Source organism: Nesoenas mayeri (genome assembly GCF_963082525.1).
Source record: "Nesoenas mayeri genome assembly, chromosome: 1".
Taxonomy (NCBI): domain Eukaryota; kingdom Metazoa; phylum Chordata; class Aves; order Columbiformes; family Columbidae; genus Nesoenas; species Nesoenas mayeri.
In genome coordinates this window covers 7674197-7687596 of record NC_137541.1, presented here as the reverse complement: position 1 = coordinate 7687596, position 13400 = coordinate 7674197, and the positions used below count along the sequence as shown (strand labels likewise).

Genomic DNA, 13400 nt, shown 5'->3' with positions numbered 1-13400 from the left:
CCTGAAGCAAACACCAGCTATTTAATTGATTTTAGTGCACCGCAGTGTAAATTACCAGGTACTGAAAGATGCAGAACTAAATGTAAAAGACTCACTCAGCAACTACACGAACACCAAGCAACCAGCAATGAAACTTCTTGGCAAGGGATGAAAGGAAGGAGATAGTTATCCAAAGCCGACAAAACGGAGAGAAAATTGCTAGGGCTCTAAATAGCCACTTGCCTGCTGCTCGGAGAGAAAGACCTCACTCCTGCTCTCAGGGAAGCAGTGATATTATTCAGGATTACTGACAGATATATATTGCAGTCCTGTGAATTGCCTATACCAGACCAAGCTACACAACACTGGCACATTCACCTCCGTGCCCAGCTCCAACAAGAGCCTTAATTTGGGAATTAGCGAGGGAGCTAATGGTGGGTTGAAGGAAGAAACTCAAGTCAATGCTGCCAAAATTTATTGCTGTAAGAAAAAAATCAAGGCACATACTGTCACCCAAAGGATTTGGTACTGGCCCTTGCTGGGAACCGGACATTACAACAACCAACCATCGGAAAGTACTTGTTTATTGTACTCACTAGTGTAAGAAAATAATCAGATATGCTTGTCTGATTTATGAGCCCTTCAAATCTTTCTTTAACTTTAATGAATAATACGTTAGAAGAAGGTTTATTTGGAATTTTGGCCAAACCTCTTGTTTTCCTCATTCACAATAGCAGCTTTCCAACAACAGATATCTTAAAAAAAAAAATAAAATCCATTTTCATCTGACCTGTTCACATTTCTGTAAAAGCAAACAACGTTATAATGCTGTTGGTTCAATAAAAATGTGGAAATGTTTGTCCATTTTCTCTTTATCCCCAAGGCCACAGGGAAAAAAATACACTCTCCATCAGATGTAGCATAGTGCTTTGATTAAAACATACCCAAACCTCAGTGTCGCTTCGTTAATGAGTCCATAATGGAACACTTCAGACTAAGCTCACAATAATGAGTGCAAGCTTAGAAGCAACGATGTTGACAATCATCTACACCTGTTGAAGGCAGCTGCCTACAAGTGGGTTTGGAAATCATCATAAGAAAGTCTTTTACACTTCCCAAGATGAAGAAGATTCTCACCATTCCTGTATTGCTGCAGGAAGACTGGACTGATGTCTGTGGGCTCTACGACTCCTGCTTTTGGCCATGGCTGAAGCCTTTAGACATCAAACAATACAAGGAAGCAACAGAGCTGCTGTTCAGTGCCGTTCCTAGGAGAAGGTGCTGTGTTTGGAGGGGACATGGGGAGTGGGAGCTACTGAAAGTCCTACCATGGCTAAGGACAACTAGAACCATCCAATGAGTGCATATCACACTTTTGGGATGAAACACAACCCACACTATTACAGGTGTCTAAAAGTCATCCTGGAGATCACTCTGTGGTCTATTAACCTGTCATCAACGTATCTGCCCATGCCCTATCTCCATCCCGACATGAATCATTCCTAGTCTTTTTATAACCCCTCAGCCACTGGAAAAGGGGAGATACTCCTTATTTAACATTTACCAGTGTAACACAACTAATATAATAATCTTTTTCCCCCAAAGAAAAAGATGTGAAATTGCTGCTGGATTAACAGTTACTACCCAGTTCCCAGGGGCACAACGCCAGGGGTAAGTTTATTATGTGGTCAGCAGCTTGCAAAGATCTAGTGAAAAGTGCTGAAGTACAGTGAGATTAACTCCTTTAGCCTTTTAACAGGGTGACCTGTGTTGTTCAGTCAATCAGCTTTCGAAGATTTTGAGAAGGCATGTTTTTTTTTTTTTTTAAGATACATATTTTTTCAAGCTATACTGATAAACCACGCTCTGATTGCAGTAAGCGCTAGAAACAGGATGGAAGCAAAACCTGTATCACACATGCCCTAATAATAATGGTGATTTCAAAATCTAACACCCCAAGTCTGCGTTTTGGGCCCACGTCTGCAATATGTCCACACTGAAGGCTGCGACAGACCCAGGATCCATTTTCCTGAGCGCTTCTCCCACGATCGTGGTCTGACGCTCCCAGTCGTGTCACACATGCTCAACCCTGTTGCTGCTGTCCCACTTTGCTCTCCCTGTTCACCAGCTGGATCCATCCCTGGAGATCTGTGCCTTCTACAGCACCATCCCCTCAGTTCAAAAAGCTCTTGTCCATAGAAGCAGTAAAAGGCTTTTTTCAACCACAGGGCATAATCCTTGCTGTTTCTCATTCCACTGCAGACTCCTAAAGGCTGCTTTGCTTTGCTTCACCCCACAAGCTGTGAGGAAATGAAGTCTTGCCCAACTAGAGGCCCTAAGTCTCTGCTCAGCTGTTCCAAAGTCCAGACCAATCTCCCTTGGCACCTTGTAGGCTCCTTCCTGGCATGCCCAGGTGTGCATCAGCCTTCCTGGTGCTGTACTCCTTAAGTAGCATATGCACCAAAAAAAGACCAAACAAGTGAACAATTTATCCCATAGCTAATTAATGTAAAATTCATGTACATTTGCTAGACCAGAAACTGAGAACAGGTCTTTCCCTGGCCTATCCATTAAGTGTCCTAGCCAATAAACCCCATGCGATCCATCTGCCACATACATCTACCACACATCTTATTCCCGTGCAGCACAAGGAGGTGCTGGAAGCACGGGATCCAAGGCTTCTACATAGATCCAGTTTATTTTCAAAGGGTGCCAGGCACTACTTTAGGTTGGCCCTTTTGAGATGCCTCATCCAAGCTGTGAGCATTGGAAGTAAAGAAGAGGAGAGTCTATGGGTGTGCAGCTGATCCCAAATCTCATACCAAGAACCAAACTGAATCCCTGGCCCTCAGTCATCAGCTCCATTGTTCTTCATTACTGGTGTTGCTTCTCCTGTTACCATTACTGCTATTAGTAATAATGATAATAACATGATCTGCAGAAGAAGGTGGTGTTGCGGGGCTTCTCTTAGGTGCTCGGACAGAAGTAGTTTCTACTGCTAAAGAATGCACCTTGCCTTTATCATTCATACAAATCCCATTGTGAATGCAGAGATATTTCGTTCTGTCTTTTGCATAACGCTTTACGGGCACAATAAAAACAACTATGAGAATAAATCTCATCGAAGGAATGCGGTGCAGCAGATCTATGTTTTGCTTTAATTAGCATCCTGATGTGATAGCGGCTTGGCGTGTGTATCGCTGTTTTGTAACACAGTGCGTCCTTGATAGACTCCTTAAGGAACCTGGCAAACACAGCACTTCCCTCCATTGTCTGTTGTTTTTCTTGGAGGCTGAATATTTTCATTGAAATGTCACTGGCAAGCCCCGTCCATGGTCGGTTGCTCTCGGAGTGCGCTCAGGCATTGGGCTTTCAAAAAAATTAAAGGGAATTCAGCACTTAATCACAGCTTAGTGCTTTGCTTACTTATTTGCAAAACATACAGGTGAAAGGCAAAAATCACAAGTGGCGTATTACCAGTGACAATAAAAACTCCTGTGGATTTTACCATGTGTAGGCTGTTTGAGCTGCCTCCCAAGGCGTTACAGGGTTATAAGGTGCTTGTGTGTGGTGGGTGAGAGAAGAAAAATAGCAGGAACGGGACACGGGGACTGTGAGCCTGCAGAGCTCTGGGCAGGGCTCTCCTCCGAGCACCCAGCGGGACAGAGCACCCATCATCTTGGCTTTTCTGTGGCAGAAATCATCTGAATAATTCAGCAGAGTTAACATGCCAAGCTGGAAAAATCCCAAAGTCAGCGGTTTAGGGTCAGTTTGGGCTGGTCTTTGTGCAAAGGTAGGGAGAAGCTCATTGTGGATGCTCAGCCCGCACTGTGCCCTTGTGGCCAAGAGGGCCAATGGCATCCTGGGGTGGGTTAAAAGGGGGGTGGTCAGTAGGTCAGAGAGGTTCTCCTGTCCCTCTACTCTGCCCTGGTGAGACCACACCTGGAATATTGTGTTCAGTTCTGGGCCCCTCAGTTCCAGCAGGACAGGGAACTGCTGGAGAGAGTCCAGCACAGGGCAACAAAGATGATGGAGTGGAGCATCTCCCGTGTGAGGAAAGGCTGAGGGAGCTGGGGCTTTTTAGTTTGGAGAAGAGGAGACTGAGGGGTGACCTTATTAATGTTTACAGATATATAAAGCGTGAGTGTCAGGAGGATGGAGCCAGGCTCTTCTCGGTGACAAACAATGGTAGGACAAGGGGTAATGGGTACAAACTGGAACACAAAAGGTTCCACTAAAATATGAGAAAAAACTTCTTCGCAGTGAGGGTGACAGACACTGGCCCAGGCTGCTCAGAGGTGTTGTGGAGTCTCCTCTGCAGACATTCAAACCCACCTGGACACCTTCCTGTGTAACCTCATCTGGGTGTTCCTGCTCCATGGGGGGATTGGACTGGATGAGCTTTTGAGGTCCCTTCCAATCCTTGACACTCTGTGATTCTGTGAACTGGCTGTTCTTTGCAGGGACGCCAAAGCCTCTAAAGACCTCACACAGGGGAAAGACGGCGGTTTCCTTGGAGAATCAGAAACACCAGCTGACGGGATCTGGGCAAAGCAGCCCTCCTGCTGAGAGGATCAGATCTACTCTTTGAGAGCACAGTCCCCCAAAGCGGTGCAGAGCTCCACCAGCCTGGCAGTAGGGTTTTCACTTTCTTTAACTAGATCCTGGTATTAGCAGGAATTCCTCTGGATTTGGCACTGAGTATGAAAAAAAAGTGCAGAGAAACTCAGAGGTGGATGTTCAAGTTCGATCATTACTTAACTAGCTGCATGCTTTGAGGTCCTGCTTCTGTAACCTTTCCCTATACAAACAGTCTCGTTGCCTTCAGGGGGATATAGAGAAATAAAACTTCCAGCATAGCAGGTTAAAACTGCAACCTTAGTTATTAGGAAATGCTCTGTATCTGTAAGGACATTAAGCAATGTTGTTGATTCCCTAGGGAGCGTGAGACTGGGGATTTTTAACAACAGGTTAGAAAAACATCTGCTAATGCTGATCAGATGGTACAGGCAGCACATTCTGCCCTGGGACAGGCAGATTAATTCCCTGACTTTTGGAGGCACCTTTTATACCTATTTTCACTCTATTTTCCTAAGGCAGTGAAGCAATGGCTCTCCATCTCAGTTTGCCAGCCCTTAGTAACTCCTGACCCATTGAGCAAACTTGCAACCAAACTGGACAGAAGAGTAGAGATGGCAAAAATATTAAGTTCCTACATATTTGAAGCAAATATGGATGAATAAGGGAAAACATGGAAATAAATGTCTTCACTGATTTTTAATGTAGCCATATCCTTTCAGAAAGGCAACAGCCCCAGCTCCTGTGGCTGTGACTAATATGGGGCGTACACAAATCTGCAGGGAGCCAAACTTCGCTGCTTCACACTTCAATGCAGGCGAACAATATGAATGAAGTCAGAGCTGAGCTTTGGGAATCTGCTCTGACCTGCCCGGGCAGCACATTCAGAAGCAGCATTTGCAAACAGTCCCATGACACTCGCAAGGAAAAGACGTTGTTTATGTAAATCCATTTTTATGCATGATTTTCCAGCACGCAGAAAATGAATCATCAATATCCAAAGAGGCTGATTATGCCAATGAAATATTAGTGTCTGACGACACTCATCACAACAGGTTATCAGGATATGTCCCTATACTGACAAGCTGAAGTAAGGCAGATCGTTTAGAAGTTTCCACAGGGTAATTCTTGCCAACTGGCACCAATAGCAACAAAAAATGATGTAACTGCTCATTACCAAAGTTTACTATCATATTGAGACATAGTTCAATAAAACTTTTCTTTCTGAAAGCACCTTATTTCCCCTTGTTTCCTACAATATCCCATGGGGAAATCTCATCCAGCATGCAGAAGGCATGAAACCTACAGGGTATTTTAGTGTTTGTCTTTGTTGCTTGTGTAGTTCTTAATGGTACTATAGGAAATCCAAGTTTGGAAAGGAGCAGGTGTTTTCTTGATTAGAAAGCACATCATCCTGATAGAAATATGACAAAATCCAAAGGCTCTACAGCACTTTTGTACAGTGCCTGCAAGCTTTTAGCAGAATCATCCTAGGAGAGGCAGCGATTATCCTACATCTGTATTCTGCTTTGCAGCTGCACCGGTAACTCCACCTCATACCAAAGCTGAGCAATACTGCTTGGAGCAAAATACAGCATGGACTTGTCCATAACCTGGCCAAACTTAGAGTCACTAGATTAGAATAACCTGTATTTTTGGAAAATGAATTAAAAAAAATTAAAAGGCCCAGTCATTTCTAATGAACAGGTTAATGCTTTGAGACGGCACATGAAATTCTGAGCTGTCAAATCTGGGGATCTCCAAGCTGGACTTTGGTCCACCTTGCACTAAGAGGACTGGGACAGTTTGAGCAGTTATGACAGCTTGTATACAATGTACATAAAAACAAGGTGGTGAAACTAAAGCCGGAGATCAGATTTCCCTGTGAACATGCCAGCAAACTCAGAGGACAGATTCACCAACAGCTACGAAACCCTGAGAAGAACTGTCAGAGGGACAGGCATGAATAAATTGTCAAGTAGACATGGACAGTCACCTCTTCACCTTCCTTCTATGAGCTCCAGCATGGACACTGCCACCTGTGCTTGCCCATATCTTTGACAGAATAAACAAGGAACAATATTTATCCTTTAAGGTGGCCTGCTAAGAATCATGGCTTTCAAGTAAAAGCAGATGCACCAGAGGGCAAACACAATAGGGAGGCAAGTTCTACCTCCAAAACTCTCCCAGAGGTGCTGCAAGATGCTCAGGGGCTGTAATGTGGATTTTCCACAACATTGCAAGGAGCGTTCTAAAGGCTGGTAATGAAAATATCACAGTATCACAGTATGTTTGGGATTGGAAGGGACCTCAAAAGATCATCTAGTCCAATCTCTGCTGGAGCAGGAACGCCTAGATGAGGTTGCACAGGAACATGTCCAGGTGGGTTTTGAATGTCTCCAGAGAAGGAGACTCCACAACCCCCCTGGGCAGCCTGTTCCAGTGTCTGTCACCCTCACTGAGGAGAAGTTTTTTCTCAAATTTAAGTGGAACCTCTTGTGTTCCAGCTTGATCCCATTACCCCTTGTCCTATCATTGTTTGCCACCGAGAAGAGCCTGGCTCCATCCTCATGGCACTCACCCTTTATATATTTATAAACATTAAAAAGGTCACCCCTCAGTCTCCTCTTCTCCAAACTAAAGAGACCCAGCTCCCTCAGCCTTTCCTCACACGGGAGATGCTCCACTCCCTTCAGCATCTTTGTTGCCCTGTGCTGGACTCTCTCCAGCAGTTCCCTGTCCTGCTGGAACTGAGGGGCCCAGAACTGGACACAATATTCCAGGTGTGGTCTCACCAGGGCAGAGTAGAGGGGCAGGAGAACCTCTCTGACCTACTGACCACCCCCTTCTAATCCACCCCAGGATGCCATTGGCCTTCCTGGCCACAAGGGCCCAGTGCTGGCTCATGGTCATCCTGCTGTCCCCAGGACCCCCAGGTCCCTTTCCCCTACACTGCTCTCTAATATGTAATTACCCAACCTATACTGGAACCTGGGGTTGTTCCTGCCCAGATGCAGGACTCTACACTTTTCCTTGTTAAATTTCATTAGGTTATTCTCTGCCCAACTCTCCAGCCTGTCCAGGTCCACACAACAAATAAATCTCTCTTAGGAAACATAAGTTAATGCCCACTTAGCAAGCAATGAGCCAAGGGGAAGGGCATTTGGATTTGAGATTTGCTGTGCTCATGATACTGATCTTTGAGTGACCCTGATTTTACCCCCCTTTTTTTAATCTAAATGTTCCCTCCTGAAAGCTGCTTGATCAGAAGCCTTTTCTACTTACTAACAAACCCCAGTTTTAAATGTAGGCAACTGTTGTCTTGTTTAGGAGAAATGCACGAAAATGAGAAACTAAAAAACCCACAAGGAATCTAATAATAAATAGAGATGTAAACAAATAGATACTTCATGCCGTGCAATGGTTCACAGCTACTGTATCAACAAGTTGGTGTTAACTTGGAAACAAAAGATTATTGGTGCATGTCTTCTCCCAGATGGAAACCAGGAAAGGAGAATAAGAATAAGAATAAAGAATTGATTTTGAGTCTCCTGGACTTTGCAGAGTTGTCACCCAACTGTTGATGCCAATTGATCCCAATCCCAACTACGGGTGAAAATTCAGAGGCAGAGCAGAGGTTGCACCATCTTAACGCAACATCCACAGGGATGAGGGTGAGCACCTGGCCACCTTGTTCTCTCCGCCTTGGGATAACACAGCCCAAGACAGCACAGACAGGTTATTACCTGGAAATACCCTGCGCAGGGCAGAGGACAACACAGCCTTGTCCGATTCATAGCAGCAAGGAGGGCTAAGAGCAACGGCCTGGCACAACATCAAACAACTTTAATAAAATAAGCTTAAGCTAATGTGTTGTACCTCGTAGCTGAGGCAGATTAAGAGCATGCACACACATGAGGTTCATCACATGGGCCCTCTGTGCGAGCGGGATTTTGTTACAGCCCTGTCACTTGATTGCATTCAAGTCTGTGCCCCTATTCAAATAAAGCGACTCCCTTGTTTTTGAGGGGTTTTCCTGCTTTTTCTTAATAGGAATGTTAAAAAGCATCGATCCCACTCCCTGGAAGATTCAGTTCAAAGCATTTGTGTGCAGGACATCCTGGTCTGCCCTGTAACACAAGGAACAGCTCTTGGTTGGGGCTGGGGAGTGCTCAGAGCTGCTGCCCTGAACGCTGCCGATGGGTCCCAGCTGCTGCCTTCACCCGGCCATCTCACCCCAGTGGGCACCAGTGAAGCTGTGTCCCTCTGGAACAGCTAAACGCTTGGCCCTTCCAAAATTAGTTGGCTGTATTTACAAACACAGCTATGACAGAAAGGATAATTCCCTATTAAGTATTGAATTGTGAGGACTAGAAATTAATACTAATATATATTCAGTGTCACCTATGATTACAGACCTACCTTTTAGATGACATTTACAAAAGTGAGGGTTACGCTACATTAAACAAGCTAATAACAAGTAGGAGTAACATTGATTTTATTTTTAAGGGATAAAATAAAAATAAGGATTTGTAAATCAACTGATCATGAAATTGGTACTTCCCACAACCACAACGGTGTTTTGTTGGAATCTGTATGACACTGAGGTTCCCGTGCAGGTTCTTTTGCAGCATGCTGGGCTGACATGTAGGGCTACAAAACCAGATTAAAAATGTATGGGGCGCTATTCTTTCCCCATTTCCAGCAGAACATCTTCTAGAACATCTCCATGCCTGGATATTACCAATAGAGAATGGACTGGCATGGTCCCCAAGGACTTTCTGTGGGGTACGTAACCCAGAGCTGCCTCTATCAGGTGCTCCAGGCTTCTCCATGGCACATCTGGCTCTTCCCAGCTGTGATCTATCCCTCTGCCCTGTCTGCTCTGCTCTTGTTGAGGTGACTTAATAATCAAAACAGAGAAACACTAGAGCTGCTCAGAGGAAATTTCAACTTCAAATCATGATTTTTAAATTGTTTTCAGAAAGAGAAAAAGAAAAGGCATTATGAGCATCTATCTGCCTGTCACGTCCCTCCTCCCTGCCAGGTGGGGGTGACGGGAGGGCCAGGTCACCCACAGAATATCATGTACTTGATAGGATCCTCATCTTCTCAGGCTCAGAGGGGGAAAATGGGGAAGAAGAGGGGATCTGGCGAGAGAGACGTGTCAAGGAGCAACGGTATGAGCTACTGCTGCTGCTGAGACAAGGATGATGATGCTTTCTTGCAAATCCAGCACCCGCGCACATGGCGGCATCTCAGGTCACCTCTTGCTCAGTACAGACCAGCTATCTGTCGTGACACAGAGAACTAAAACGTGGCAATTCCATATGTATGGAGCCAATTCTCATCCCCTTAACATCTCCTCTTCACTCTGGTTTGATTTGGGTGAGACTACTCACAAAACCCTTCAATTCCCCGATTTCGCAACAACGCAACCCATCACGCCTGGAGATGCATTTTTAATCACCCACTGCGGATTTTGCAGACTCCAGCACAGAAGACAAATACCTCTCACTTATCCCATCTTTTGGGTTAAAGAACAAAATCAGAACACGGAGAGGCGACAATTTTGACACAAAAACTTAATTAGGTTCAGTACTTACAGTTGCATGACCAGATATAAATGGTTTGGACTCTCATAGATGTCTTCCAGGGCAACAATATTTTCATGCTTGATCCTGAAAAAACACAAGATAAGATGAAACGGTGATTTAAGTGGCTGCAAAACCTAAAGCTATTTTTAGTCAGGCACTACTTGTCAGTGCTTTGTTCAACATCATAAAATATTATTTTGACCAAAGTAAACAGTCAGGAGTGTTTCACAGCCCAGAATACTATTATTGCTCACAGAAAATTCCTTCAGTTCTCTCAAGCCAAAATGTTTAAGTGTCTGGGGCATTAGAGGTTTACAGTGCCCGTGTCAGATGAATGAGTATGTTTGGGTGGAAGCTGAAGGCTCAGGACAGCAGCAAAGGGTGCAAGGGGGTGATGGAGGCACGGAGAAGGCAGGAATCTGCCCCAGCACAGAGGCTGGAACAAGGAGGCATTTGCCATATGACAACTCCATGTTCCTTCCCACCAAATTCACCTTGCTTCAGTGTCACACCTGCTCCAGACACCCTAATTTCCCTGCAGTGTTATGAAGCACCACGTGCTTTCTGTGCAATGGCTGCAAGCATCTTCCTGGCCTCAAGTTGTACCAGGGAAGGTTCAGATTGGACATTAGCAAACATTTATTCACGGAAAGGGTTGTCAGGCATTGGAACAGGCTGCCCAGGGCAGCGGTGGAGTCACCATCACTGGAGGGTGTTTAAAAGGCATTTAGATGAGGTTCTTAAGGACATGGTTTAATGCTAGAGTTAGGTCATGGTTGGACTCGATGATCTCAAGGGTCTCTTCCAACCAAAATGATTCTATGGGTTTGCTACACACGCACCATTCCCACTGATCATTCCCACCGAGCCTCTTGTCAAAATGCTAGCTTTGAAGAGAAACATCATCTCTACAAGCATGCAACTAATTAACTACTTGGAGCGATGCCTCTCTGGGTTCACTCCTTAAATGCTTACAAATAATTTCCAAAGGATACATTTAACTTCTGCAAACCCTGAAGAGACTACACATACAACTCCAGGGAGAGGATATTAATTACACCGATTGTAGACAATTGTTTTAAGAGCAAGAGAAAGCTGGGAAACGCTAAGCAGAGACCACTTACTAAACAACAGATGGACACATTCAGAAAGAAAGTAAAAGTACATCATGAGAAAATGCAAATCTCTCCACATGCTTCAAGGTTCAAGTAGCCTAATTAAGATGCTTAATCAGGTGTCAGGACCTCATCCTCAATGGTCCCAGGTGCCCCAACGTCTGCACGAAGATGCTGCGTCCAGCAGGATCTTTCCTGTAAGAACACAGACTAATCCAATCTCCTCGGAATTCACTGGAAAGGTTATGACTGATCTGAATTCACGCGCATAATCAGTCACCAAAAGCTGCATTCATATAAGGACCTTTATGCACAGGAAATTTAATATCAACAATAACTGAGCTCAAAATAATACACTACAGGATGTCAGAGCAACAAATACATGAGTAGGCTCTTCACTCCACGTAAATATCTGGGAAACCTCATGATATTTTAGCAAAACTTCCAGGCAGACTGCATCACAAATTAAGTTCTTGATATTGACAACAGGAAAGCAGTACACCACTTACTTGGCTTTATATGGCACATGTCTGGAAACCTTTATTTTGCTGTGCAGGTCAAGGGTCTGGTCCCTTAAGGGTTACAGCTCAGGCAAAGTCAGTTTTGCCTTGTTGAAGTTAAAGGTACACTAGGATCCCAAATGAAATTTCAAGCAAATAGGCACTTTTAATGAAAATTATTGTATGTATTTATCCATTTTCATCTATGCACACTCACATGATCATCTATGTACCTCATACCATCATGATCAAGAAGGCACTTTCAACACAAATAATCTGCCACAGCGTTATCTGTTTAAAGCCTCCAACTTAGTCTGCGGTATGGTTTTTACCATGCACATATTAACGCTTTGCATTTCTATTTTTGAAAACCTCAGAGGTTCTCCAAACCAAACGAAACCCCTCTGAGACAGCCACCAGCAGCACCCAACTGTCACCCACATGGGTGACCCACAGAGATGAACATCCAAGGGGACAGAGGCCAGAAAAAGCTCATCCGACACGCAATGCTGCACGCTGAGGGTTGCAGCAGGACCCTCTCCCCTTTCTAATTTGCAAATCAAATGGGCACTGAGTCTCTGTGCTCTCCAAAGGTGGAGAAACTTGCACAGCTTTAAAGTGAAGGGAGGAGAAAGGGTTTAGTCCTATCGCTGCAGGGTCTATATTGAGCCAACCTGCCCCTCTTTGAAAGCAGGTGCAGGACGTGAGCAGGTGGGATTTGGGTAGACAGCGAATATAAAGTGTAATCTGGAAGAAGGCAGCAAAAAAAACGCTGAATCAGCCGCAAAGAACACAGGGAGCCACCCCCATAGTGATGAGGGTATTTGGAAGCAAATGTCACTTTGGGAGGTGACACCTGTGCACACCAGCCACCCAACCACCGGTGGCCACTGCACTTGAAGGGCTTATTGAGACGGGAAGGAGGCATTTCCTTCCACTTGGCCTCAGCCTCCCCAAGACCTTAATTGTGGAGTTACACAGTGCTTAATATTCCCAGTGAAGTACACATCACATGTATATGAATGAATCAAGCAGCTTGACCCGCACAGCATTTCTCTATTCGGACCCTCAAACGACAATCTATTTAAAGGAAAATGGAATTCAAAATTTTAAAAAAATAATAATAATTAAAAAAAGGTGGGAATCACCTGGGGAGAAACATAGGGTTTAGATCAAGTTGCAGGTTGTGTTGCTGAAGCTGGACCAGAGCAACCACGGGCTTCCCGGCAGAGGTCACTGCAGCCAGCAGCAGCCTCCAGCTCTCTTCACTTCAAAGCAGGGGCAAGCAATCCCCTACAGCCCTGATACACAATAATTAACCCTTCAAGGCTGAGTACTAGTCATTACAATAACATTCCTGGGTTTGGGAGATCCGGTGCGGTATCAACACGGTGTTTTGTTGACAGCACAAAGGCCAACAGAGATTGGGACTAGTCTGTCCTGTTCCTCAGCAGTGGGGGACATGCGGGGAATGACAGAACGGATGCTGCTGGCTTGCATGGATGCTCAGGTACACAAAGAGGCGAGGAAAGCACTGTGCAACGGCAGCTACTTGATGGTCACAGATCAGGAGGGATTTGGGAATGCCTTAATTAACTCCACTTTTATCCTCCTCTAGAAGCGCCAAGTGA

General features: G+C 44.9%; 1 protein-coding gene across 1 annotated transcript in view; it reads right to left on the bottom strand.

The window, feature by feature from the left end:
* The window catches only part of CAMK1D (calcium/calmodulin dependent protein kinase ID), a gene marked incomplete at both ends in the record, with an annotated part of 232635 nt that overhangs the window by 82442 nt on the left and 136793 nt on the right, over positions 1–13400 (bottom strand). Inside the window, one exon of the mRNA XM_080348748.1 lies at positions 10164–10238. Within this exon, the coding sequence (XP_080204874.1) occupies positions 10164–10238 (75 nt within the window). The remainder of the gene's footprint in view (positions 1–10163; positions 10239–13400) is intronic.